Here is a 27,710-nt window from a genome sequence, read left to right as displayed (position 1 = left end):
GACAGTATAGGGCTTGAAAAAACAAAAAACCAACAGTCTTCCCATTTCTCTCTCCCCAGAGATAAATCCATTTGGATCTGTTCCAAATCCTTTTACAGTTTTGCTTTTTTTTTTTTTGGTATTTACTTTGTATCTCCAAATCACATGCTTCTGTCACTACTTCTTTACATTTTCAGTTTTGGGCTTTATCTATCATTTTCCTGATACGAATGTAAGGATTTCATTCTTTCAGTCCACTGCCACCAGAAACAAGGGCATTTTCTGTCCCTGCATCCTGCTGGTGTAGTTATATCATAATTTTGGTTAAGATTTATTCATTTGACAATAGTTACTGAGTGCTCTCTGCAGCCCAGGTGCTGTTCTAGAGGCTGAGGGGTGAATAAATGAGAAGAAAAAAAAAAAATCCTCAACGCAGGAAGCTTGCAAAAAGTGGTTGCAGTTGTAAACAGATTGTAATGGGAGGCCTCACTGAAAAGATAATATTTGAAAAAGGACTTGATGGAGAAAAAAGGTGAACATTTTTCTTTGTAGTTGCTCAGTCACTAAGTCATGTCTGACTCTTTGCAATCCCATGGACTGCAGCACACCAGGCTCCTTTGTCCTCCACTATCTCCGAGTTTGCTCAGATTCATGTCCATTGAATCCCTGATGCTATCTATCTCATCCTCTGCTACCTTCTTTTTGCCTTCAGTCTTCCCCAGCATCAGAGTCTTACATCAGGTGGCCAAAGTATTGGAGCTTCAGCTTCAGTCCTTCCAAAGAATATTCAGGTTTGATTTCCTTTAGGATTGATTGGTTTGATCTCCTTGCAGCCCAAGGGACTCTCAAAGAGTCTTCCCCAGCAACACAATTCAAAAGCATCAGTTCTTTGGCACTCAGCCTTCTTTATGGTCCAACTCACATCTGTGCATTACTACTGGAAAAATCATAGCTTTGACTATACGGACCTTTAATATACTTTGTGGACTCGGCCTCAAAAAACGGGGTGGGCCAAGAGGACGACGGGCGTCCTTGAGACGGCCACAGCCCCAGCCAAACGCCCTCTGAGCGGCCCTCAGGCCTCCGACTATCCGAGGAGGAAGAGGCAGAGAACGTTGGGGGCGCGAACTGCCACTCATTTGCTTTTACATTTGCAAGAGCAAATGTAAATCCTTGAGGCGGCAGCATGTCTGTTTTGTCACAGGAACAGTGAGAAGACCAGTGCCTCTGGCAGGACCAGTGAGAAGAGAAGGAAGAGAAGAGATCAGAATGGTACCAGGGCTCTGACCTTAAGGGCCATTAACTAATTGAATGTTCTACCTAGAGGCAAAATCACACACCATCCTCCAAGAGGAGACACTCAAAACCCGGTGGAGGGGGCAGGAGACAAGAGAACAGAAGAGCAAATGAGAATTCTGGTTCCATCCTGATCAACTAAGGTGCGATTCAATCCCGACGGTCCAAGCAGGATATACTACTTTCATCCCAAGAACCTCTTTTAAGAAACCCAATTCTGGTTCCCTACTAAAAGCGGTTACTAAGCAACAAATGTGGGCGGAAAGAGCCTAGCTCCGCCCCTGGAGGACTCAGGCTTTTCAGGATCTTCATCTTTAAGATCTGCCTTTTCAACTTTTCGAAAGGGCGGGGCAACGAGCGCAGCTGTTACCTCCTTCTCTCCTCCCTGCTGGCTCTCACGTGTGTTCGGTCACGCAATGACAGCTGGTCTTCTGGGACTTCCTGGTTGTTGGGACCAATCAGAGTGCTCTTCACGTCCTGACCATTGTCAGCCCGAGGCCAATCGGCGCGCCTCTAAAACGCCCCTTAAAGGCGCCGCCAAGGCCTCCCAAGCCGGGGCGAACCAATTCCTCGGTTCCTGCCCCCAACTGCAGTATGGAGTCGCCCCGGGGGCGGCCTGGGCCCGAGACGGACCTGCTAGCTCTGGGGGAACAGCAAGCTGCGATCTTCGGCGACGGCCCGGGCCAAACGCCCTCTGAGAGGCCCTCAGACCTCCGACTATCCGAGGACGAAGAGGCAGAGAACGTTGGGGGCGCGAGCTGCCACCCCAAGGCGTCCCTGAAGACTTCGAGCTGCAGCTTTGTCCACCCTCCGGAATGGGAAGCTCCGGAGGACAAGCCGGGCCGTGGAGGGACGTTTTCTGGGGCAGGAAGCCGCCTGGGGGCGCCGGATCCCGAATTCGACCTGCACGGGTCCTCCCGGCGCAAGGACCCTGAGCCTCCGGAGGCCAAGCCTGAATCCGAGAGGGTCTGCCGTCGAGGGAGCCCTGTAGGCGGCGGGATGGATGTTGAGCAGAAGGAAGACGACGACGAGGCGGCGGAAGCCGGCAGGGGTGGCCGTTCGTTCTCCAGCCGCCTTCAGGACAGCCGCAGCTTGGACGGGTTGAGCGGGGCGTGCGGCGGCCCCGCGTCTTCAGGGGGTGCAGAATCTGGCGCAGGCGGCGGGCGGCGCGCCACTATCTCCAGCCCCCTGGAGCTCGAAGGGACGGTGAGCCGCCATGGCGACCTCACCCACTTTGTCGCCAACAACCTGCAACTCAAGATCCGTCTGAGCGGCGCCCCTCAACCTCCGCCCCCTGCCCCTACGCGGCCCTGTTCAGCTCCCACACCCACTCCGGCCATCCCTCCCATCGACCCCGACGTGCTGCGGGACCTGGAGCGGCTGAGTCGGGAGCTGGGCGGCAGGGTGGACCGTCTGCTTCGCGGGCTGGGAGGTGCGGTGCAGGAGCTGACAGCTCTGAGCGTGGGCTGCATCCAAACCTACCGTGATGCAGTGGACTCTCTAGGGGAAGCTGTGGACATGAGCATCAAGGGCATGTACACCCTGCTGGCGCGCTGTGAAGAACTGGAGCGGGCTCTGCAACCGGTTCAGGGACTGGCGCGCCAAGTCCGGGATATCCGACGCACCTTGGAGGTGTTGGAGGCCCTGTGCAAGTGACTGGGAAGGCAGGAGAGGCCTGGCAACGCCAGGGACCAGCAGGATCCTTAAGGACTCTTCAAGGAGCCCTGGTGGGACCCGCCTGCTGAGAGGAGGGAGGCCTATATATGGGAGGTTCTTCCAGATACGTTTAGCTTGCCGGCGACCATTCGCTGGGCCTTATGCAGGTGTGTATCGGGAAGTTCTAAAGGCTCTCCTGGTAGGAGGGTATGATGCTCTGCTTCTGTTCAGTTGGCCATCTGCAGCTACCTTGTTCTCCCAACTCTCTTTAGAGCACCATCTCTGGAAACCCGGGGCTTTAGGTCTGGGCTTGGGAGATGTGACTGTCATATGTTATCAAGAAAGGAGAACAGAGGAGACCCCAGCCCCCACTGTGGCCACTCTGACCTCCAGTAGTCACATCTCAGGTGCCAGGGGCTGTGGGAGCTTGTGTGGTCAAAGACCACACACCACGCAGACAAGGACGCATACTTGCAGATGGATAACCTCCTGCTTCTGCCCTCTCGCCCTCTACCATCCCATTTCCCCAGTCATAACCTGGGCGGAGCTAGAAGGAATGTATTGCATGGTAGAGGAGGTGCGTTGGGAGGGGTCTCTCTGCTCTCAGGGTTCAGATAGAATTGTTGCTGGTTTTGAAGCCCACCTGTTGTGGAATGTTCTAATCAGTTTTGGCTTTCTGAGTTTTTGTGGAATTAAAGTGCTGCTGCTGCTAAGGCTGAGGCTGTGTCTGTGTGGGGTTACAGGGATTGATGAACCAAAGTAATGGGAATGAGGGTCAGTCTTTTCGTGGAGTTTTCTTGGGGCTGGTGCTGGGAGTGGGGTGGGGGTCTCAGGCCACATATGGAAGGATATGGTTCCTACTCATAAACAGCAGATCTGAGGAAAGGTAAGACACAGGTATGGGCTGAGAGATGTGTAAAAGCAGACTCAGAAGCAAGGAGATCTAGAAGAAAAAAGGAAGGAAGTGTTGTCTTAGTTCCTGAAGTGGACAGGCAGGGACTGGGCAAACTGGACATCTGTGCTCTAAAGACTAGAAACACTTGCTAGCTCCATTCTTGACCCCATTTCTCACACTGTGCCAATTCCTGGCCGCCTTCCGTTTACAGTCACATAGTAAATTCCAGAAGCTCCCGTTATGTGAGATTCAGAAACAGATCACAATACGGATCCAGTTCCGTTAAACTATCCTCCTGTAACTCAAGACACTAGGTCTTTGGGCTGAATTTAAACACGTTATTCCTCGCCTCGAGGTGTGAACAGTTCCGGAATTGGAGATGTTGCTCCACACACCTTCCTTAACAACAAAAAATTGACAGTAAATTATTTAAAAGAAGACGATACTCTGGCCCGTACGGGGCTCGAACCCGCGACCTTGGCGTTATTAGCACCACGCTCTAACCAACTGAGCTAACCGGCCAGTCGACAAGAGGCTTTCTCAATATCAATCTATGTAAAATACAAATTACTCATCAGTCCTATCTGTGAGAAAATCTCAAAATGGGTAAGCTTATTTAGAAAAACAGGGAAACAGACTACGAAAACGGAATCACTTATCATTTCGGGAAATAAAAGCGAAGCCAAAATAGTGGCAAGCACAGATAATGCAAATACGTGCTTGACTGGCAGGTCGCCGTGCCAACATAGAGCGCAAGACTGACAGCATGCACTTAGCGTTGAGGTGCACAACCGGAAATAGAAAAGGCCGTCTGGTGGCCACCGGTAGACTCCCGAAGAGATGTGGAAAATTATATATAAGCCAGAAGCCTACGACTCTTTGCTCGAAGTGTAAAAATAACCCATGCCTCGGGAGGCACCGCTGGGATTCGAACCCAGGATCTCCTGTTTACTAGACAGGCGCTTTAACCAACTAAGCCACGGCGCCCCGCGCAACCGCTTCCCCGCCTCGTTTCCCTGGCCAGGTCAGTTCCAGGTTAGGTGAATGAATGCCGGGATACCTTTCTAATTTTCGGTCGTACTGGAAAACAAGGTAGAAGGTGCGAAATCCGCGGCTGTAAAACGGGATAGGTTGAAAGGATGACACAGAAATTGAATCCTGGCACACAGAAGGTTATAAAATATAAAGACAGCTGCGGAATCGCAGGCCGACGAGGATGGGATTCGAACCCACGCGTGCAGAGCACAATGGATTAGCAGTCCATCGCCTTAACCACTCGGCCACCTCGTCCACAGGAAAGCAGCTTAGGATCTCCTCTCTGGGGTCTGGATTCTTCCTTCTCGGAGAAAGCGTGAACCTAACTACGTCGCGTAGGGATGGTGTCCCGAGGGATCCCGCCCGGCACCGCGAGGACGACTCGCAGGGCTCTGGCTGCCGAGCGATATCCTAGCCTGCGCGAGCACCCGACTCGGCGTTGGATTTCCGGGGCTTGCGTCACTCCTCAGGAACCCCGCTATCCGCCCAGATTTACAGTCCCCGGATCTACAATAAAAACTATCGCGAGATCTTGGAGCTCCCCCGCCTACGGGGCGGCTCGGGACTCCGAGCCAGGGACCCTCCCCTTCCGGCCCCTGTGAAGTGTTTCTTCTCTAATCTGCTGGATGGGACCTCAACAGAGTTACAAATAAGAATAAAAGCTACCCGAGCTCTAGAAAAGCGAACGCTGACCCCGACGTGATTTGAACACGCAACCTTCTGATCTGGAGTCAGACGCGCTACCGTTGCGCCACGAGGTCGGCCGGCCACGGGGGTGGACAGGTCTCCCCATGACGACTGGACGGTAAGGCGGCCGGCTGTGGCGATCGAGGTGCTGAGGGCCTTCTGGAACTTCTAAAATCCCCTGGTGTGGTGCTTGCTGTCTCCCTCCGGCCTCGTGGGACCAGCAGGGCCCGCCACCCGCAGGGCAGCGGCTTTGTGGGCTCCGGGTTCATCGGCGCCCCGACCTCGTCGCCGCCCTCCTGCAGACCATAAGGCGGCCTTGAGCTGGTTCTCTGGGGGACCCAGAGCTCACAGCCCAGCGGGGACGGACTGGCACAGAAACGTGTGGAAGGACTGGGAATACCAGGCCGAAGGTGATGGAAGCACGTCTGGGACAGAGATTAGCTTTTCCAGCCGTGCGTCCCCTCCCGGGCTGCCCTTAACAACCGCCTGCGGAGCCTTCCAGATAGCTACTCACAGGCCCCAAATTTGGAGTTTCTGGTTTAAAGATCCAGGGTAGAATCTTGGCATCATTAATTTTGTCACTTTTGACGATTCTGAGGAATCCCTTACCTACAATGAAATGCACAGATCTTAAGTGTTTATTTTGATGCGTTTTCAAGAATTCAGCCCACAACCCTTTCAAGATAGAAGACATGTTCTTCATCCTACAAGGTTCTTTCTTATCCTCTACGAGTCGATCCCCGCCCCCCCCGCCCCCCCCGTCCCCCCCCCCCCCCCCCCCCCCGCCTTCACAGAGGCAACCCCTGTTCTGATTTCCGTTGACATAAATATCTGTACCTGTTAAAGCTCCCCAGGTGAGACCAGGATGGAAACTTATAAAGAGGAATACCAGAAGCTAAAAGAACCCCCCCCCCAACACACACACACACACATACACACACACATTTGCTCATTTGCTTCTTGAAGGGTGAAAGAAGTTCAAAGGTCCAATACCGCCAAAGAAAGTTATCAGGGACTACAGACAAGTCAAAGCCAGCGGAGAAGCCTGACCTTAATTGACTGGGCAACATCCTTTAAGAGCCTTCCCCCTTGGTTGTCATGACACTGCTGTCTGCTGGCTTTCCCCTATCTTACCGTCCCCCTCCCTCCAGACTCTTTTTCTGTCCTTTTTCCCTAGGAGTTCTGTCTTCTCTCTTTATGCTGCACACCTTCCCTGGAGTAAACCCTTCCCTGGAGTCAGCCATCACTTTTGTGCTGAGGGCTCCTGAATCCTGCTCCCACCTCTCTGGATTCAGTCTAGTGCCTGCTGGACACCTTCACTTGAGCCTGTCATCCTTCGAAAACTTCCCACCTCAGGCGGGACTCAAACCCACAATCTCCCAGCTGAAACAGTACACCTCCTGTCAGGACTTATGAAGCTGAGGTTCTTTATGTCTCCACATAGAAGGAATTCAGGGAGAGGCAAAGAGATAGGTAAGAAGTAGATCTATTGAGAGAGACATGAGTTTGAGTAGGCTCCAGGGCCTGGCGTGCTGCAAAGAGTCGGACACAGCTGAGCGACTGAACTGAACACGATCCATAAAAAGTGTGGGCCATCTCTGAAAGAGCACTGGGAAATATGTGGTAAGTTTTTATGGGCTGAGTAATTTCAGAGGGTAACATTTGGGAGGATTATTCTAACTACTTAGGGAAGGGGTGAGGATTTCCAGAAATTGGGCCACTGCCCCCCTTTTTGGCTTTTTATGGTCTGCCTCAGAAGTGTCAGGGTACCTGTGGGTGTGTCCTTCAACATGTTAATATACAGGATGGGCATGTAATAAGGTTTAAGGTCTACTGGAAGTTGAATCTTCTGCCATCTTGCGCCTGAACGGTTCTAACCATTTTTCTCTCCTATCCAGTTCTCAGTAGCTGCGTCATTCTTGTAAAGGTTGCGCCCTGTCCCCTTCCCTCTTGTCTCATTTCCTTCCCAGTCTTCTGCACTCTCAGTTAGAGGCCAAGCTGAGGCTTGGATTCATCTTGACTCTTCCCCCTTCCTCGCTTCCCATTTCTAGTCACCAAGTTCACTCAATTTCATTTCCTTCATAATTCTGTTAGCCCTCATTCCCTATTCCCACTGCCATCTCGCTGGATGACTGTAGTAGACTCCTCCCTAATGTCTCTGTCTCCAGAATAGTCAAAGACAATCATCTTTTAAAATGCTAACATGATTCCATCATGCTGTGGCTTAAAATCAATGCCCCATTGAAACTGCACAACTCAGACGGGATTCAAACCCAGCCAAAACTGATTGGGACTTGAACCCTTGGGTTAGGACTTGAACCCACAGTCTTCTAGTTAAAATTGCTCACCTGGTGTGAAAAACTGATGGGAAATGTTCAATGGTTGCTTCAGTCTGCCTACTCCTGAACTCGAAGCTCAGATTAAACACCAGAAAAAGAGAGACAAGCAAACCTGGTGTGCTGCCTGTTAAAAGCCCAAGGCACTAGTCATGTACATTTTCAAGGCAAAGGATCCTACATTAAAATGCCAGACTGATAATTTACACAAGGTTTACCAAGGTAACAGTCCGAGAAAGCATTTACAAAGTGAGCAACAAGTCACCATGACTCCCAGCTGAAACAGTACACCTCCTGTCAGGACTTATGAAGCTGAGGTTCTTCATAACCCTCTACAGAGTTGAGAAAGAATGCTATTCTTTTAAGTTTTAAGAAGTAACAACAGCAAACAAAAGTTACACTGTAGCATTAGAAGAAAGGGGAAAAAATTGATCTGTATAGTTGAGCAGTCACTCCCATCTGGTTAATATGTAACGCAGGTGCACACTTGCACATTAGGGAGGGAAGGGCGAGGCCCAAACAAACACACAGAGAGAATTTTATGTTCAGTTTTTCTTGTCCTGTCTTTAAATATAAATTTTGTTTTATCACCAGAGTGAGGGAATTCAAGGCTAAGATAGCTACATAACAAACTTTGCTACTTCTTTAGTTTGCTACCCCAAGCACAAACCCCTTTGTTAATTCTTCACAAACAATATTTCTTTGTCAAAAAACAACATATAAACAGCCTCCTTTGGTCTCTTTGGTGGTCCTTTTTCTGTGAGATTTCCCTGTGTTTGAATTAAATTGGATTTTTTTCCTCCTATCAATCTATCTTATGTTAATTTAATTATTAGATCAGCTAAAAGAACTCAAGACAGTGGGATGAAAATTTCCTCCGCCTGGACAGAACTATTTGGTGATGTCTGGGATTTGCTTCAAAATAATCCAGTGGGACTGGGACGCAGAATATAGCTGAAACAAGGTTGGCCATGTGTTGGTAATTGCTGAAACAGAATGGTAGGCTTCAAAAGGGGTCATAACCTTTTGAATGAAAAATACTTTACTTTTACATACAATATGTTTGAATATTTCTGACTTAAAAAACGCATTTCTAAATTATTTTATGGCCAGTTCAAATATCGGAACATGTGAGTTCCAGCCCTGGGTCGAGTGGCCGAAGGACCCTTGGTCACTGGCACTACCACCTGTGGCCACAAGGTGGCTCCAAAACTCTCTTTGGTGAGTGTGAAGCAGGCTTCTCTGAACCAAAGACATGGAAAGTGAGCCACCAGGGAAGTCGATTAAATGCCTGCTGTTTACCAGTTCACAAAGTGAATTTATCTTCCTGTTCTTACTAGCTATAGGTACCCAGGCAGGAAGGCTGTTACGCGCAGAATGCCCCAAACTTCAAGCTGCTGGATCCCAAAATCTAACAGTCATCCCTTCCTTCTCTCACCCACACACATTCCCAGGTTCAGACTTTATCTTCTAAGACTCTGTAGATTGCTTCCACTTCACTCCACCTCTTTCACTCCGACACTATTGACTCTATTATTTTGGCTAGAGACCTTATTCAGATTTTGCCAATTTTTCCACTAATGTCCTTTATAATAAATTTTATTTTTCTGATCCAGGACCCATTAGGATCACACATTAAATTTCAAATTTGTCACACCATTTTAAAAAACATTATTTACGTGTAGTTGTTTGACAATGTTGTGTTGATTTCTACTGTAAAGCAATGTGATTCAGATATAAATATATATCTTTTCCATTATGACATCAGATGACATTGAATATAGTTTTCCGTGCTATACAGCAGGACCTTGTTGTTTATCCATTCTTGTTATATCCCTTTGTCTTGCATGAACTTGAGGAAACATCTTTTGACTATCACTTTGACACCTGAAATTTTTCACACACTGGTTTAGAAAAAGGAAATCCATTTAGTACATTGGGGACCTGCAAGAGAGAAAAGCATTTTTTCTGTTTTGACCACATTTCCTAAAATGAAGTTTTAAGAACAAATGGTCTATTTTCAAAGAAAATTTCCTTGATCATATTGTTCTACTATTTCCTTTAAAATTTATTTATTACAACTTTTACCTTGCAGATTCATTATTTGTTGACGTGTTTGTTGTCAATCTCTCTGACCCCAGGAAGGTAGAGACTTCTTCCTTGTTCCTCAAGGATATGAGCCCAGCACAGTGCCTGGGACTTATTTGTTGAATGAATGAATGAATGAGGAAATTAAAAAATGCCTCTTGGGCTTGTAGTTTAGACCTGTCTAAGAGGCACTGAGATGGAGAGTAGTAATAAAAGAAGTGTTCACATTTTGAGATATATAGGGAAGTCATTCTGGCTTAAACATTACACAACTTGAATTTTATCCTAACTAAAATAGCCTGTTTGTGGTCTATCAAACACACTTTGTACATCTGCTTTAATTAAAGGAAAGGGTACGCTGACCAGAAGTAAAAAATGCCCATGTTAAAAATAAAGATTAAATGCCCCTCTTCCTGGGACACCTTTGATGTGATGATAAGAGATGCTTTCCAGGTGCCAAGGCCATGCTGACCTGCTGTATATTAATCATCTGGTCCTTAAAAAAGAAAAAAAAGAAGAAATGTAACCCTGACTTGTATAAAGTTCTTTGTTCTTACAAAATGCAAAACTGCACTGAAAACGATGCTTCGCTGGGGCAGTTTCTCAGAGTAATCTGGGAAAGGAGCTTCCAGTCTACTCATTAGTTTGGCTCAAATAAAACTCTTTCTATTCTTATTTTGGATTATCCATTATTATTCTTGGGAGATGATCGGGTAAGGGGGTGGGGGTGGGGGGGCCTGGAAGTTGTGACTTAACTGTTAGCCATGAACTCCGGCGAGAACTTTCCGTTCTGCAGGAAATCACCTTTAAGGTCCGAAGGTCCGTGAGGTCCCAATCGTGAGAGATGCTTAGACTATAGCTGGCCACACCTCTAAGAGATAAGGAAATCGTAGAGTCTGAATTTCCGCCCTCGACTCTTGCCTCCCAGGGACGCGGGGTTTCATTCTCTTCCTCCACTCCCTTTTCTGATACCGTTTGTCCACTTCATTCCCGCAACACGCCTCTCATCCACACCCTAGTTCAGGAGAGGGGCTCTTTTCTGTACTCTGCAAACCCCTCGCCAATCTGAGTGAGTTGGGGCGGGGGCGAGGAACCAGAATCAAGGAAAAGTTCAGGTATACGGTCGGCCAACAACCAGGGGCTCCGGGACAATAAAGGGGCATCCACCTCTCCAAATTCGGCCTAGGTCAGGGAGAAGCTACACTGATGCGGAGGATGGAAGAAAAGAGAGTGTCCAGGCCTCGGGCATGTTGACGCCCTAAGGCTGAAGTGGTGGTGACTGTGGTGTCCGGAGGGTCATCCTGGGCAAAGTAGCAGGGGCTGGGGCCCAGGCCGCTCCCGGCGTGGGGATACCCGGAGGAGCGAGTGTCCGAGTTTCCGTTCGCCAGTGCTGTGTGGGCCGACTCGGCAATGTAGGGCCGCGCCACAACACACTCTCAGGCTGTGCAGACAGCTCGTCTGCACGCGGGAAGGCCGACGGCTCGATTCTCTGCATCCGGTCGGGATCTGCACAGGTATTGTGGACCCGGACCAACGTTTCCCAGAGGGCTGGCGGCGGCGCGATATTTGCCGCTCTCGCGAGACTTTCAGAGGTCCCGTCGGAGCCCTCGTTTTTTGCGGTTACCAAGGCAACTGAGCGGTGCCAGCGTAAGCGGGGAGGGCGGCGTACGTCGAATTTTTGTCTGCTAGCTTGAGAGCCTTGAGGAGTGACCCTCCTTGAGCTTCCAGCCCCAGAGACAAACGGCCTCTGCTCCAGGCAGTACCTCTTCCCCTGGGGACCATGGGCCGGATCTCGGGGCTCGTGCCCTCTCGCTTTCTGACGCTCCTGGCGCATCTGGTGGTCGTCATCACCTTATTCTGGTCCAGGGTAAGACCCATGGCTCTCTTCTCGTTCCTCCTTCCAATTTGGGGTGGTCCCAGCCCCACCCCACCCTTTCTCCCCCGGAGCCTTACACGGTGGAGTCCTCCCATATCCCGCCGCCAGACCCTCTTTCAACTTCTCTATTTTTCTGCCCTGCTCCCTAGGACAGCAACATCCAGGCCTGCCTGCCTCTCAAATTCACCCCTGAGGAGTATGAGAAGCAGGACATTCAGTGAGCATGTGGGACAGGGTGGGCAGAATTAGGCAGTAGTGGGAGTGAAGGGGTCTTAGAAAAAGTCCAGAAGGCCTGAGCCACTTCCTTCTTTTCTGCAGGCTGGTGGCAGCGCTCTCTGTTACCCTGGCCCTCTTTGCAGTGGAGCTGGCTGGTTTCTTCTTAGGAGTTTCCATGTTCAACAGCACCCAGAGCCTCATCTGTATCCTTTCTACGTGTACTCCTTTCCTCCTCGGCCCTTGTCCACCATAACGCCCTTCAGCCACTTAACCAGGCCTTTCTGGCACAATGGTGTTTGCTCTAGCAGGCAAACAGAATCCCTCCTGTGGAGAGATGTTAGGCAATGTGGAAGATTTAATACAATCTCGGATCACTTTTTGAGCTCCTGCCACTCACCAGGCACTGGAGATCTCAAGATGGGAGTACAACACAGTTTTCTATCTTGAGGAAGAGGGAGACGCACAGACATCTGTAATTCAGTGTGATAAGCACGGGTGCCATCAGATGTAAAGATACAAAGCACTTTGGGAAGGCAGAAGAGACAAAGGAAGTGAGGAAGATGGATCAGGGAAGGCTCTCAACACCAGGGTGCTGGAAAGTGATCCCAGCAGTGTATTGTGTCCCTGTGAGCATTTCTGTGTGCTTGGAGTAGATTGGGAGTCTACTACTTCACCTGAAGGGTCCAAACTAGATACGGGATGGAGGTAGCTTGGTTTCCCAGCAGGGCAGGCTCAGCTCTGGCCTCTACACATGGCCATCCTAAAACCCAAAAGTCTGGGCTTCTGGCTCTGGCCTTTGCAGTGTGGTAAAGGGAGTGAGAGATGCCTTACTCACCAGGAGCTGATTGTGAATGCAGATGCCAGGCCCATCACCGGCCTTTTCTGGCTCATCACTACCTGTTGATCCAAAGGCTTTCCTTGACTCTGGTGTATTCCCAAGCCATCGGGGCTCACTGTGGTGCATCTGTGGCCCTGTCCTTCTTCATATTTGAGCGTTGGGAGTGCACCACGTATTGGTACATTTTTGTCTTTTGCAGGTATGGTAGCACCTAATGTTTGAGGACGGGGAAGGGAGGTTTACTTTAAATCTGAAGATTTCTCCTATCCAGCCCTTTACTCCATGTGTAAGATACCAGATCCACTCAACATTCCCGAGTCTTTTTGAAGTCCTCCCCTCCTACACTCCTAAAACTTCCCTGGTGGCTCAGACGGTAAAGCATCTGCCTACAATGTGGGAGACCTAGGTTCGATCCCTGGGTTGAGAAGATCCCCTGGAGAAGGAAATGGCAACCCACTCCAGTGTTCTTGCCTGGAAAATCCCATGAACTGAGCAAAGAGTCAGACACGACTGAGTGACTTCACTGTCACTCCTGCACTTAGGGGGTGGGGGGTGGGATCGCTGGCTTGGGGATCTGGGTATTTTTATTAGAAGGAACTCTGAACCCATCACCTACCTTCCTCAGTGCCCTCCCAGCTGTCACCGAAATAACATTATTCATCAGCGTCTTTGGGCTGAAAAAGAAACCTTTCTGATACCTTCGTGACTGAAGTAGGGATGAAGGCTGAAGCAGTGAAGGACCACTCACCCTTCCTGGAAGAGGAAGGCTTCAGCTCTCCTTCTAACACTGCATTTAGTGAAGGATGTCAGTGTTAGGGTAATTATCTCTCGAGTCTGGGATTATCTGCGTTTTGTTTACAGTCCTTTGTAATAAAATATATTTTAGGATAAGATCAAAACTTACAGGAATTTTACAGGAATTCCCTGGCTGTCCAGTGGTTAGGACCCAACGCCTCCACTGCAGCAGTCACAGGTTCAGTCCCTGGTGGAGCAACCAAGATCCTGAATGGTAGGCAGCGTGGCCAAAAAAAAAAAAAGAAATCAAGACAAAAATTTCAGGAGAAAATTGGGGTGGCCAAACTACTATAGAAATGGAAGGCTGTTTTCCAGCCTTGCACAGTTAAGACACTAAATGTCGCTTCTATTTTAGTTATTACGGTAGATTTTTGGCGGAAGGGAGTGGGCGGAGATATGTAAATAAAGTGATGCTTAAGGGTAGTACCTCGAGCTCTTTAAGTGAGTGAAGCATTCTGGGAGGGATTAGCGTTTGCTATTTTGACAGCCAAATGGAAAAATATATTTTAAAACATCTGCAAATAAATTGAACAACAAGTGGAAGAACCTGGATAACTTTAGATTGCTCGGACTAACATGTCGTTTACTCACCCTCCCTGATAGCGGAGTCGTATTTCCGGAGTACGGAATATTGCCGCCTTCTCGGTATCGTCAGGTAGGATAATCCTTACCTGTTCCTCCTTTTGGAGGGCAGAATAGAACATGATGATTGGAGCTCGCATGATTCGTGATTAACGGCTCTGCGTAATCAGGACTTGCAACACCCTGATTGCTCCTATCTGATTCTTCCTGACGATCCGTAATGTTAATGTGCTCTTAACATTAGATCAAGTTTTGTTATTAGTTGTATCTACTCCAGTGTTCTTGCCTGGAGAATCCCATGCATGGGGGAGCGCAGTGTGCTGCCGTCTATCGGGTCGCACTGAGTCTGACACGACTGAAGCGACTTAGCAGCCGCAGTGTTGGTTCTAATGGCGTCTGTAAGGTTTGGGGTGTGTTGTTTTTTTTTTTTACTTTTTTAAGGGTGTTGGGTTTGGGTGTGTTTGTGTAGTGTACGGTTTGTCAGGAGTTTTTTTCCCAACGCCAGGGTTTCGTTTCTTTGCATGAATCCTAGTTTGCTAGTTAGTATTTTTTTTTTTTTTTTTTAATTTCATGAAGCTTATCTGAGGGCATGTTCTGTGTACCTCCGATATTCCAAAAAGTGGTTCTTTTAATGTCTGTCAAATTTGGTGTCATGAATGAATGGCTGTCAAAACTTCTATCTCGCCATGCTAGGAAGGGTCACGTGCTAAAGGGTAGACTTCCCTGGTATTTGGGGCGCCCAACCCAGAAACCTGGCAAAGGTTACCTGTGTACTCAGTAGTCTAATTAGAACACCCACCCTAGTTTTTGTCTGGTAGCCCCGGGCTAGAACATGTTCAAAAGAAAGTTATTGAAACACACTATTTGGCATTAGAGAAGAAAGTTCTACCTTGTCACAGGGTAAGTGTTCTCACAGGGGCACATTTTTTAAGGAAAGATTCAGTGTAGATGTTTTAATCTATACTTTTTAGTCTTAAATGGTGGAGCCCACGCCATTCTAAATAAGCAAAAGTCATCAAAGGAGATTTTTTCTGGTGGAGCCTCCTCAAGTGATGCCTTCTGTCTCTGCACACAGCCCTTCTTCATGAGTATTCACTCAGAGAATACTTATTCAGCACTTGTTATACACTATAGTGGGTACCCAGGAAACAGATGTGAATGTGACCTATACTCGGCCTGGGCCATCACAGATATTATAGCTCAGGGGGACAAAGAACAATCTCTGGTACTCCCAGAGTACTTTAATAACAAATTATGATAAATGTTTCAAACTCGACTTGCAGATGCTATGGAGTAGGAATAACCTGCCCCAGGTGGCAGGAGTGTTGCTCCTACAGGAGCAGTTTGAGTGAGGCCTTGGAGTGTGACTGAAGCAGAGAGAGGAGCAGATTGTCCAGGAGGCAAGAAAGGTGGATATTGCCGGTCATGGTTACAGGCTTGACCAGGAGAGTTACATCCCATGACAGCCTGACTTTCACCACACCCAGTGGTGTGCTTACTGATTTGTGAAAGCTGTTTGTTTTTCCAGAAACATCATGGACTGATTGTTAAAAACAGCTATATCAAATATTGAATATGTAACCTTGCAATTAAATAAATGGAGGGGGATTTCCCTGGCAGTCCAATGGTTAAGACCTAAAAAAAAAAAAAAAAAAACAGAAAACCCGAAACCAGAGTAAGAAATACTCATCAGTTCCTGGTTATTTTATAAATTTACTATTATATGGTTTTGAGGTTGTTTGCATTTATGGTATCTGTATGGTGGGAATACTAAGAAATGATGTACTACTTTGTATCTCTTTCCAATTTATTTAGTGACATTAAGTTAGTAATTTGAAACTGGCCTAAATGGGAGTATTTACACTCCCCAAATTGGCAAATACTACATATCAGGCTTTGCTGATTGTCTAGATTTTAAAAAGGATTGTCTAGATTTTAAAAAGTGATGGGGAAAATGTTAAATAATGCAGGTTAAGTCTTTAAGTGTCATGTCCATAACTGTTATACTACAAATATCACACACACACACACACACACACACACAAAATGAAGTATTCCCCCAGGATTTGAAAACTTATCAGCAAAGAATCACTCAAGTCATTGAGGAACCTGTGAAGTTTCAACATATCTTCAGTGTTTCATTTTTATCTTAATCAAAAATGTAAATAAAAATATCAACCAATGGTTATGTTACTATCCTTGTATTAATACTTATGATATAATTCCATTTATGAAATTATGGATACAAGAGTAGAATTTACAATAAAGAATATTGTATATTTTATTATTTGCAGATTCTGTTGCACATCCTTTATATCAGCAAAATTTATAATAAACTTATGTACACATTTGAATGCATACTCTTCTTGGAGAGTGGGTTGTTAAACATTTACCAGCACTTTCTTGCTCCTCCAGTCCTAAGAAATCGTTCATCACCAGTGAGTTCCTTGTTCCTAAATTCAGAGGTTCTTTCCAGACTTTGGCTCGACCTCCTTTCTATATGTTGACCATTACCCTCATTTGAAAGTTGTTCTTCCTTCCTTTCTGAAAATTAGCTCCCCTGGCTTACCTCCAACTATTCTGGCTGCTCCTTCTTAGACTCATCTAATGAATATTGATTGAAAACCCACAGCTGGCCAGCCACTGAGGACGCATTATAGGGTTGTCTCCTCCCTTTCACCTGTAAATGTTGGTGGTCACTCTTCCTTGGAGACTTCATCCACCTCTTGTCTTCAAGCATCACCTAGATGGTGCTGGTTTCCATGGCTTGGCTTTGTTCTGTGAGCCCTAGCCGAGGGCAGAGACGGGAATTGAGCTATGGAGCGGTTTAAAGTGTACCCGCTCTCCTCCAAGGTAATGTGATGGCCAATAAGTCACTTAACCACTTTGTGCCTCGATTTCTTCATCCACTTCAACTATATATCTCTTAGTCAACACCAGCCGCTTTGCCAATTAGCATCAAAAATAGGTTTTCATTTTATGGTGAAATTAGTGGCTTGTTAATCAGCATAAGTCCATCATGAAGAAACAAAAACTGCTGGATTCTACTTATATGAGTTCCAAGAGTTGGCTCAAATTCATAGGGATGGATGGAGAAGGCAATGGCACCCCACTCCAGTACTCTTGCCTGGAGACTCCCATGGACAGAGGAGCCTGGAGGGCTGCAGTCCATGGGGTCGCTAAGAGTCGGACAAGACTCAGCGACTTCGCTTTCACTTTTCACTTTCATGCATTGGAGAAGGAAATGGCAACCCACTCCACTGTTCTTGCCTGGAGAATCCCAGGGACGGAGGAGCCTGGTGGGCTGCCATCTATGGGGTTGCATAGAGTCGGACACGACTGAAGCGACTTAGCAGCAGCAGCAGCAGCAGCAGAGGGATGGAATGTAATAGAATGGTGCTTGCCAAGGTTGTGGTGGGTGAGGGGGGAGGGAGGTGAGGAAAATGAGTTGTTTAGTGAGTAGTGTTTCAGTTTCAGAAGGTAATAAGTGTTCTGGAGATTGGTTGTATGATGATATGAATATACTTAACCCTACCAAATTAAACAGTTAAAGATGGTTAAAATGAGGTCTTCCCTAGCAGTCCTGTGGTTAAGACTTGGCTTTCCAATGCAGGGGTATGGGTTTGACCCCTGGTCAGGGAGCTAAGATCCCACGTGTCTTGTGGCCAAAAAACCAAAACATAAAACAGAAGCAATATTGTAACATATTCAATGACTTTGAAAATGGTCCAAACTAAAAAAAAACTTTAAAAAAATTCCTTAAAAAAATGTTTAAGATGGTAAGTTTTATGTTATGTATTTTTTACAACTTAAAAAAAAACCCAAAAAGATCAGTGTGGAAAAGGATTAGTCAATAAAGTTTATTAGGGATTTCCCTTATGGTTCAGTGGTTGAGAATCCACCTTCTAAGGCAGGGGGATGCTGGTTCCATCCCCTTAGTGCTGAATCTAAGATCCCACGTGCTGCAGGGCAAAACTAGGCCCATGCTGGCAACTAGAGAAAAGCTCACATGCCACACCAAAACCCAGTGCAGAAAAAGTAAAAGGCAAGGAAAAAAGAGTTTATAAGAACTGAGTAGCCTTTTGGGGAAAATATGGATCAATACCTTATACCAATATGAATGATAGATCAAAGGTTACAGTTTGAAAAATAAAACCACAAAAGCACTTAAAGAAACTTTGACATTTCTAACCTTTTTATTTTAAATAACTGTAGATCACGGAAAACCTTCAAAAATTGTACAAATTTCCCATATATCCTTCACCCAACTTCTCCAAATATTGACATTTTGCATAGCTCTGGTTAGAATTATGGAACAAGGAAGTTAGTGTTGATACAATACTAGTAACTAATCCGCAAGTCTTATTTGAGTTTTTCCAGTTTCCCTATTGATGCTTTTTTTTTTTTTTTCTGATTCTGGGTGTAATCCAGAATTTCACATTGCATTTAGTTGTCATGTCTCCTTGCTATGCTATGCTAAGTCACTTCAGTCGTGTCCGACTCTGTGGGACCCCATAGATGGCAGCCCACCAGGCTCCCCCATCCCTGGGATTCTCCAGGCAAGAACACTGGAGTGGGTTGCCATTTCCTTCTCCAGTGCATGAAAGTGAAAAGTGAAAGTGAAGTCGCTCAGCTGTGTCCGGCTCCTAGCGACCCCATGGACTGCAGCCTTCCAGGCTCCTCCGTCCATGGATTTTCCAGGCAAGAGTACTGGAGTAGGGTGCCATTGCCTTCTCCGCATGTCTGCTTAGGCTTTTCCAATCTGAGACAGTCCTTTGGTTTTTTGTTTGTTTGTTTGTTTCCCTCTCATGACCTTGACACATCTGTAGAGTACTATTGAGTTACTTTGCAGACTGCCCCTCAGTTTGGATTTTTCCAGTGTGTTCTCATGGTTAGACTGAGGTTACGCATTTTTGGTAAGAATACCACAGAAGTAAATAGTTTGGAGTGAAGAAGACTTCAACAAAATTCAAGAGTCATAAAATATTGATATGTTTAAATACATACTTAAAATGTTAAAAGTATGTATGGTAAAAAAATAAGCTAAAGTTAAAAGGTAAATGACAGTCTAAAGGAAGATATTTATAACTCATATTAGAAAGGGCTAAATTTGATACGTAAAAATGTCCTACAAATCTATAAGAAAAATAACAACTCAATAAAAATGTACAAAAAATTAGGTAGACATTTCACAGAAAAGGAAAGACAAAGAACTCTCAAGTATTTGAAGAGATAGCTGACTTTATTCACCACACGAGAAATGCAGATCATGCTTAACTTACGTCATCAATGACCAAAACAATTTCATAGAGCTGAAGAGGGTATTGGCTTTAAGTAAACAGGCCTCATCTGTTTGTTGGTGAGAGTAACAATTGGTAACACAACCCCATACCCTGGTGCCTCTCACCTTCTGAGATGGCCCACACTCTGTGTAATGAGTGTATAGATCCCTGAATAAACCTTTCATTTAAAAAAAAAAATAACACATCTACCTGAGATCAATTTGCCAATATTCCATCAAAATCACCATCAAAAAACTTAGGATTTACCCTTTGTAGGTCTACAAAGACCAAGACCTACCCTTTGACCTAGGATTTTCACATCTAGAAACTAGCCCGTCACATTGCACACAGGTAGAATCGGAATGTATATATTATTCCTTGCAGCTTTGCTTGTATTGGCAAAAGATTGGAAACGAATGTCTGTCAACAGGGGATTGGTATCATTACATAACCATGAAATACTGTGCAGCCAGGAGCAAAGTAAACTTTATACATGGTTCTGGAGCAATCTCCAAGATACTTAAGTGACAAAAGCTAGTTGCAGAACAGTTCGTGTAGTGGTCTTCCATTTGTGTTAAAAAAGGAAAAACAAAGGAAAAAAAGAAAAAACGGAAAGCAATATGCACAGAGCATCTGGAAGGAGACAACTACTGGGAGGACTGGTGGCTGAGTGGTGGAAGCTGGGGGACTGGGAAAAAGGGTGGGAGAGAGACTTTCTCCATCTGCTCTTTTGAACCATATTCATTAAAAAAAAAACAAAAAACAAAACCTAGTATTTTAAAAGATTGTGAGCCTGCAGCTGCTTCTGTTCCCTGTCTGGAAATGAAGCTAAGGCAGAGGCCAGCAGGGCTGGACATGGAGAAACCAATCACCGATGACATCATATAAGCACCTGGATCCTGCTGTTTCCAGTCACTCTCCAGTCATGTGAGCCCTCAGAGTCTCCTTTCTGGTTTAAGTCTGTCTGAGCTGTGTTGGCAAGTGTCTTGATCACTTGCTCATTACATCCGTCAAAAATCCCGGTGGGTGCTTCTTTTTTTCCCTTTAGTTTTATTGAGGTGTAATCGACAAACATTTCTTTCTTTCTTTTTTTTTGCTGTGCTTCATGGCTTGTGGGATTTTAGTTCCCAGACCAGGGATTGAGTGTGCACCCTCAGCAGTGAATGAGCAGACTCCTAACCATTGGACCACCAGGGAACTTCCCATGCTGTGTTCTCATGAACTCTTTTCTTATATACTAGTGTAGCTCTAGGTGCCAGCATAGTGCCTGGCATAGTAGAGTGAAAGAGCCCTCATTTAATAAATGAGGAAAATGAGGCCCGAGGAGAAAGCAGCTTTCTTGAGGACATCACTCAGACAGAGAGATAGGACCAGAACCCGAGACTCCTGGCTATCAGGTCAGATCAGCTGACTCAATTCAGCAAGTGTTTGATAGAGGAGCTTGCTAACCCCAGTGAATTTCTAACGAATGGAAGGTTGCAGAATGAGAGTTTGGGATCAGGAGGCCTCTCAGGCCTGCCGTGCTGGGTTCTCCTTTGAAACACTCCTCACTGAGACCATGCTTCACTGTCATTCATTATCTACTTGCCTGTCTGGTTTCTGCGCAGAGCAGGGAGAACTACACAGATTTAAAAGACATCACTTTATTATGTTTTATACAAAAAATTTTTAAGATATTCTATATATATATATAAAAAGTTGACTAACCAACTTTAAAAAAGACCCTATCAAGGCATTTCTCTGACCCTAGGTGTCTCCAGATGTAAAATCAAGACAATATCTACTTTGGGATTTTCCTGGTGATCCAGTGGTTAAGACTCTGCACTTCCAATGCAGGGGATATGGGTCCAATCCCTGGATGGGGAACTAAGAACCCACATGGCGTGGGGCCCTAGTTAAAAAAAAAAAAAAGGAAAAAAAAAAACAAAACGGTGCCTACGTCACAGGATTGACCTGTGGGCTGATTGGTCATGGGAGGTATTTACAACAATGTTCCTAAAAGCACTGTTGTAACAGTGACAGAATTGGTAACCACCTAAAAGCCAGTCCTTGGACTTACCTGGTGGTCTAGGGTGAAGACTCCACACTCCCAGTGCAGAGGACCCCGGCTGGATCCCTGGTCAGGGAGCTAAGATCACGTTCTCCCACTGGTAGCCAAAAGAAAAGAAAATCCACAGCTGGTCCTTGAGGGAACTAGTTAAAGAAACTGTGGTGAGACTTATAAGCATGGAAGATTGGCCATGAGCATTTGTCTTCTGCGCCTTCCATAACTTAAGTGGATGACGGGAGTCAGACAGGCATATGTCTACAAGGACTAAAGAAACAGTGGATTAAAAGATTTCAACAAGGCTTTGGAGGCTGGACAGTGGACTAAGGGTGTTGACAGACCCAGACCAAATAGGACATGATGCTAGAAGATCCTGGAGGTCCCCAGACTCCGGGTCAGGGCCTGGCTGAACACAGAGTGGGCTGAGAGCCTGTGTTCAGCATATTGAGACACTCTGGTCTCCTTTATCCTCTCACATCTGAGTCACGAACACTGCCCCTCCACCTGCTCACTTTGGGGGAGGCTTTGGACTTGGGGACCCCAAGCACCACAGGGGTGAGGCTTGAGGCTAGAAATAGGAACTGCCCTCAAACCCACCCTCCCCGCCACACACACACACACACACACACACACACACACACACATGGCAGAGACAGAGAATGGGGGATGTTTTCCTCTCAGAAAACTGAATGATCCCAGAGAAAGTCTGTCACTTGTCAACATTTGGGAGTCTGCATGAAAAGGCTTCCACTGTGGTACAGCAAAGCCCAGTCAATGAGTGCCCTTCCCCTGCACGTGCACACACACACACACACACACACACACACACACAGATCTTCCACTCTGCTTCTTGGTGGCTCCCTATTAAATATTAACAAGAGAACCAAGGACCAGCAGACATTTTAAAAAAGCCTCCAAAATAAAAGAGAGATTCCTCCCATATATTTCCCCCATGTATTAAGAAAGCCTACCAAGAAGTCTGGAAAAAACAGAGATACTAGGGAGCACAAGAGGGAAAAAAAAATGTCTATAATTGGAAAACTGCAGGGAAACTCAATGCATATAGTCTGATACCATTTGTATTTTTCAAGAGGAAATAAGTATCTATGTCTCTGTCTATGTTTGTCTCTGCACTGACCATTTTAGAGGATTTTTAAGACTGGAGATAGCAGCTATATGGAGTAGGGGTCTTGCATGGCTCAGGACAAAGGTTTGCTATACATTCTTTTGTACCTTTTAAATTTTGAATGTTACCAATTCCTTAGTTTACAATATAATGCTGAATTTTTAAAAGATAGATACAAAGAGATGCGAGAGGATCTTGCATTTTGGAAATTTTTTAAAAAGATAATCAACATCTATATTTAAGGATATAGAATAGTAGAAAAAAATATAAAACAAGAAAACTTATTTTCCCAAAAGGAGGAATACATGAACACTGCCAGAAAGTAAAATAAAAAGACAAAGTGGGGGATATTCAAGAGGACCTCAGCTTTATGTCTAGTGTTCTAATATTTTTTTGAGGAGAATGGAGTCACATTATTTGTGTAATTAAGACACTGGGGGCGGTGGTTGCTGGACCGGGGAAATGGTGGCTCCAGGAGAGAGTGGGGCTTCGGGTGGAGGAGGCAGCACAGAGGAAGCATTTATGACCTTCTACAGTGAGGTGAGACAAATAGAGAAGAGAGATTCAGTTCTAACATCCAAAAATCAGATTGAAAGATTGACTCGTCCTGGTTCCTCCTACTTCAATTTGAACCCGTTTGAGGTTCTTCAGATAGATCCTGAAGTGACAGATGAAGAAATAAAAAAGAGGTTTCGGCAGTTATCCATACTGGTGCATCCTGACAAAAATCAAGATGATGCTGACAGAGCACAAAAGGCTTTTGAAGCTGTGGACAAAGCTTATAAGTTGCTACTGGATCAGGAACAAAAGAAGAGGGCCCTGGATGTAATTCAGGCAGGAAAAGAATACGTGGAACACACCGTGAAAGAGCGAAAAAAGCAATTAAAGAAGGAAGGAAAGCCTACAAATGTGGAGGAGGATGACCCTGAGCTGTTCAAACAAGCAGTATACAAACAGACAATGAAACTCTTTGCTGAGCTGGAAATTAAAAGGAAAGAGAGAGAAGCCAAAGAGATGCATGAAAGGAAGTGACAACGGGAGGAAGAGATTGAAGCTCAAGAAAAAGCCAAACGAGAAAGGGAGTGGCAGAAAAATTTTGAGGAAAGTCGAGATGGTCGCATGGACAGCTGGCGAAATTCCAAGCCAATACGAAAGGAAAGAAAGAGAAGAAAAACTGGACCTTCCTGAGACCACCAAAAGTAAAAATGGAGCAGCATGAGTGACCGCCAAGGGTCACGGCCACAGAACCTTCCCCAGCTGTCTCCCTCCTGCTTTGAAGGACTCATTCTTTCCTCCCATTTTCACCCCAACATAGAGTAGTATTTGCTTTTTAGTCCATTTTGTTTTCAGTACACTTTAATACCGATCAAAGTAATTATTTTGTACATTGAAATGAGGGGCTCGGTTTAAAAAGAAACCTCCCCCGACCCTCACCCCTCAGACCAACTGGGACCGGAAGGTGCTGCCTTCTCTTCCCACAGCCTGTAACTTAATGTTTTGTACGTCACTGAAGTGTGATGGTTAGAAGCGTCGTGTGTAGCCTGTGGAAATCATCCAGTTAAACACACTGCTGACACTGGCGTTGCCGTGACTCCAGAGACAAGCCTGGGCCACCTTAGGAAGCCCCCTTGCTTCAGTTCCTTGCTTCTGGGTGTGGCGTCCTTCGAAGCCCCAGATCAGATGGGAAGCCCGCCGACACCCAGAGTGGTCACTGGGCGCCCCGACGTCCCTGGAGTCCGGCATGTGCTTTCCCATCTGACTGGCCAACCTGCGTGGCATGAAGCTCCAAGCCACCCAACTTGTTCACTTTCCAAAGAGCTAGCCGTGCTCCATCCCGTCCCGTGGTGTCCTTGCCTGTCTGCATTTGTTAGTGGTAATATTCTATCTGTGTAATAAATTTTTATACCCTAACCAAAAAAAAAAAAAAAAAGACACTGGGTGGGGGGGTAATCTACGTGAAGTTCCTCACAGGCAGTAGGTACTTGGCAGTTTCCCTCCCCTCCAGGAACCCAGGGATTGGCAGGCAGCCCCGAGTCTTCCAGATTGGAGGGCAAAGTCAGAGGTCACAAGGTTTGAGGAGCTGATAGTGAGAGCGGTGGTGCTAAGCCCTTGTCCGCACTCCAGGCAGTGCTCCCTCAGGCCTGCTGCTCCTACTCCAGATTAGAAGGCCTTTTCTGTACACACTGTGTTGAGGGACACACGGTGTCTGAAATGAATTACTAGTTTGGTCAGGTTTGACTCATGTGGATGGAGCAAGTTCATGAGTCAGTGGGACAATGACCCAGCCTTCTTCAACCCCAACTTCAAAGTCAGTTGTTAGAAAAGGAAAAAGCCATAAAAGAAAACCTTTATTAAAGGTCTCCTTCACGTCGCCTACATCAGAACCATTGGAAGTGCTTGTTAGAAGTGACCCTGGGCCTCCTCCCACATCTTTTGAATGAGCCCTGGGAGTGGGGCCTGGAGATTGATCTGGTGAATGTAGAAGCTAAGATCTCAGTTAATACGAATATATTGATTTTTCTTTTGGTTCAGTGTATCTGGGTCTCCATTCTACCTGCTTGCAGAAAACATTCTCTTAGTCATTTTCAGGTGAACTTAGTCTCCCCACCCCGCCTCTTCTCCTGCTTCCACCACTGATCTAAATTTGGGGAGTACCTTAGCACCATAGCATAGATGGGGTGAGTGGGGAGGGCTGCTCAATGAGAGTCCTCTCCTCCTGATAAATCATCCTGGGTCCCCGCCTCCGTGGATCATATGCGCTCTCATTTCTATCCTGCTGCTGCTGTCCCCAGAATCCAACAGGAAGAGCAATGTGCCAGTTTTCCAAGCCACACTCAGTGGCCTTGGCTCCCCCAGTGTATTTGAGTTCTGTCCCTTCCATATCCCCTGGACTTGGCTGTCCGGGAATGAGAATGACCCCTAAACCTGTGTCTAACATCTTGTCTAATCCTCCACTAGTTGCTCCCCTGCTAGGGTAGGGTGCTGAGGCTGGGTGGGGGTGGGGAGTTCTGCCTGTTTATACCTCCTTTCAACCTCACCTGAGACCCAGAAGCTGTGGCTTCAGAACCTAAAAGCCTGAAATTTGGTATCTTTGTTCTCTGACTAAAAAGTAGAGTAGTCGCAGAGCCAAAAACCATGAGCTATCCTCCCACAGCATCATCTGAGATCATCAGGGGAGTTGCTCTTTTCTTCCTTTTCACAGAGGCTAAGCCACCCAGACATTCCGTGTCAGTGTCTGAGGACCAGGGAAGTGGCTGTACCAGGGACAGGGAGGGAGCTGAGAACATCTTATCTTAGATCTGCTGAGTCCTCACACCCAACACACACTCCCGGGGTTCACTCACCTCCCCCAGACAGCTGGGAAATGACACCTCTGGTGACACAGCCAGTCCCAAGCTTCTGCTGGGAGGGGGTGGGGTGCAGCTCCGGGGAGGTTGTCATACCCCAGGCCCTGGGAAGCCTGGGTTGGGGAGGGGAGAAGCAAGCTCCTGTTTGTCTCAGAGACTATGGCCATCAGCCCCCTTTGCCCCCTTCCAGGAATGCAGTGACACCCCTTTGGGCTGAAGAGGAAAAAAAAAAACTAAAATAGTTGCTTAAGTTTACTGCTATGCTTACTGCTCACCACTTCTGCTTCTGTAAACTGGCCTGCTTATGGCTGCTCACCACCTCTGCTTCTGTGAACCGGCCTATGTGTCAGCCAAACTGCTTAGGTGGGAAAGTCACTAGGACCGGGAAGCCCGCACTCTGGAGGCCACACCTCTGAGCCCGCACAGGTGCTGAATAAACCCTGCTGCTCTCCATCTCCAAGTGTTGCTTGTCTTTTTCCGTCACCGCGGTGCATTGGCCAGGAAACTACAACTGAGCTGGTCCCTTGTACCACCCTTGTCAGGCAACCAGAGGAATCACTGGCCCTGTGACAGACAGACAGGTGCCAACCTGCTGTCAGAGACTGACCCTCACACTGCAGATGGTGACTGCAGCCATAAAATTAAAAGACACTTGCTCCTTGGAAGAAAAACTATGACCAACCTAGAGAGCATATTAAAAAGCAGAGACATTACTTTGCCAACAAAGGTCCATCTAGTCAAAACTACTGGTTTTTCCAATACTCACGTATGAATGTGAGAGTTGGACCATAAAGACAGCTGAGCACCAAATAATTGATGCTTTTGAACTGTAGTGTTAGAGAAGACTCTTGAGAGTCCTTTGGACAGCAAGAAGATCAAACCAATCGGTCCTGAATATTCATTGGAAGGAATGATGCTGAAGCTGAAGCTCCAATACTTTGGCCACCTGATTCGAAGAACTGACTCACTGGAAAAGACTCTAATGCTGGGAAAGATTAAAGGCAGGAGGAGAAGGGAACAACAGAAGATAATATGGCTGGATGGCATCACCGACTTGATGGACATGAGTTTGAGCAAGCTCCAGGAGTTGCTGATGGACAGGGAAGCCTGGTGTGCTGCAGTCCATGGGGTTGCAAAGAGTCAGACACGACTGAGTGACTAAACTAAACTGACCCTCACACAGGCTGCGTCGGCCATGGCCCACGCCGCTTCCCGCACAGACTTAGCAGGAGAGCAGAAGCTGGTTCCAGAACAGGATGTCAGATGGGTGAGTGCCCTGGGGACATCTGCCCGAGTCAGGACCCTCCATATGGCAGAAGAGGACCCTGATCACCTCCCAGTGACCAGAGGGTCACTCAGAATAGGATTTATTCCCTCGGGTGGTCTGTTAATCCTGGTGTGCAGTGGATGTGTGCTTGTGTTGAACGAGAGCCTGTGCACCACCGTCTTTGACTACAGAGCCTGAGTGAGTTCCAACCTGTGATTCCGCAGTGACCTCATACAGCTTAGGGCAGCACCAGTCTCTGGGGGATCTAAACTCTCCCTGTGAGGCTGGTCCAAGTCAGGGGCTTATACTGACCTGTCAGTGCTAAGAGGAGCCTAAATCTCCACGAGGGGCGCGGCCAGGCA

The 27,710-nt window shown here is 46.7% G+C and overlaps 2 protein-coding genes, 1 long non-coding RNA gene, 5 other non-coding genes and 1 pseudogene across 9 annotated transcripts; 4 read left to right on the top strand and 5 right to left on the bottom strand.

Moving 5' to 3' along the window:
- Positions 1-1,634: 1,634 nt before the first annotated feature.
- Positions 1,635-3,644, top strand: BORCS6 (BLOC-1 related complex subunit 6). The gene has a single exon (XM_019982209.2). The coding sequence runs from the start codon at positions 1,870-1,872 to the stop codon at positions 2,929-2,931; it is 1,062 nt and encodes a 353-aa protein (XP_019837768.2). The 5' UTR covers positions 1,635-1,869; the 3' UTR covers positions 2,932-3,644.
- Positions 3,645-4,274: 630 nt separating this feature from the next.
- On the bottom strand, positions 4,275-4,348 carry TRNAI-AAU (transfer RNA isoleucine (anticodon AAU)). The gene has a single exon. It is a non-coding gene; the product is annotated as a tRNA-Ile (tRNA).
- Positions 4,349-4,739: 391 nt separating this feature from the next.
- On the bottom strand, positions 4,740-4,813 carry TRNAT-AGU (transfer RNA threonine (anticodon AGU)). The gene has a single exon. It is a non-coding gene; the product is annotated as a tRNA-Thr (tRNA).
- Positions 4,814-5,034: 221 nt separating this feature from the next.
- Positions 5,035-5,116, bottom strand: TRNAS-GCU (transfer RNA serine (anticodon GCU)). The gene has a single exon. It is a non-coding gene; the product is annotated as a tRNA-Ser (tRNA).
- A 434-nt stretch (positions 5,117-5,550) lies between these two features.
- TRNAW-CCA (transfer RNA tryptophan (anticodon CCA)) lies at positions 5,551-5,622 on the bottom strand. Its single transcript has one exon. It is a non-coding gene; the product is annotated as a tRNA-Trp (tRNA).
- A 725-nt stretch (positions 5,623-6,347) lies between these two features.
- Positions 6,348-11,533, bottom strand: LOC139177541 (uncharacterized). The gene is made up of 3 exons (XR_011561986.1): positions 11,326-11,533; positions 10,729-10,843; positions 6,348-10,468 (listed from the first exon to the last, which is right to left on the bottom strand). It is a non-coding gene; the product is annotated as an uncharacterized lncRNA (long non-coding RNA).
- A 74-nt stretch (positions 11,534-11,607) lies between these two features.
- TMEM107 (transmembrane protein 107) lies at positions 11,608-16,566 on the top strand. Of its 2 annotated transcripts, XM_019982244.2 has the most exons (5): positions 11,611-11,839; positions 11,998-12,065; positions 12,167-12,267; positions 13,005-13,101; positions 13,528-16,566. In XM_019982244.2, exons 1-5 carry the CDS (start codon positions 11,753-11,755, stop codon positions 13,595-13,597), a joined length of 423 nt encoding a protein of 140 aa, XP_019837803.1. In that variant the 5' UTR covers positions 11,611-11,752; the 3' UTR covers positions 13,598-16,566. The 2 variants fall into 2 exon arrangements, with proteins under 2 accessions (XP_019837804.1, XP_019837803.1); XM_019982245.2 differs by lacking the exons at positions 13,005-13,101; positions 13,528-16,566 and adding an exon at positions 13,194-13,512 and having other exon boundaries at positions 11,608-11,839.
- On the top strand, positions 14,346-14,481 carry LOC139177826 (U8 small nucleolar RNA). The gene has a single exon (XR_011562293.1). It is a non-coding gene; the product is annotated as a U8 small nucleolar RNA (small nucleolar RNA).
- Positions 16,567-23,170: 6,604 nt separating the features above from the next.
- LOC139177540 (dnaJ homolog subfamily C member 8 pseudogene) lies at positions 23,171-26,534 on the top strand (annotated as a pseudogene).
- The last annotated feature ends 1,176 nt before the right edge of the window (positions 26,535-27,710 follow it).

The sequence above is a fragment of the Bos indicus genome, chromosome 19, assembly GCF_029378745.1.
Source record: "Bos indicus isolate NIAB-ARS_2022 breed Sahiwal x Tharparkar chromosome 19, NIAB-ARS_B.indTharparkar_mat_pri_1.0, whole genome shotgun sequence".
NCBI classification, from domain to species: Eukaryota; Metazoa; Chordata; class Mammalia; order Artiodactyla; family Bovidae; genus Bos; species Bos indicus.
The sequence above is the reverse complement of the archived record's forward strand: the minus strand, read 5'-3'. Positions and strand labels throughout refer to the sequence as shown.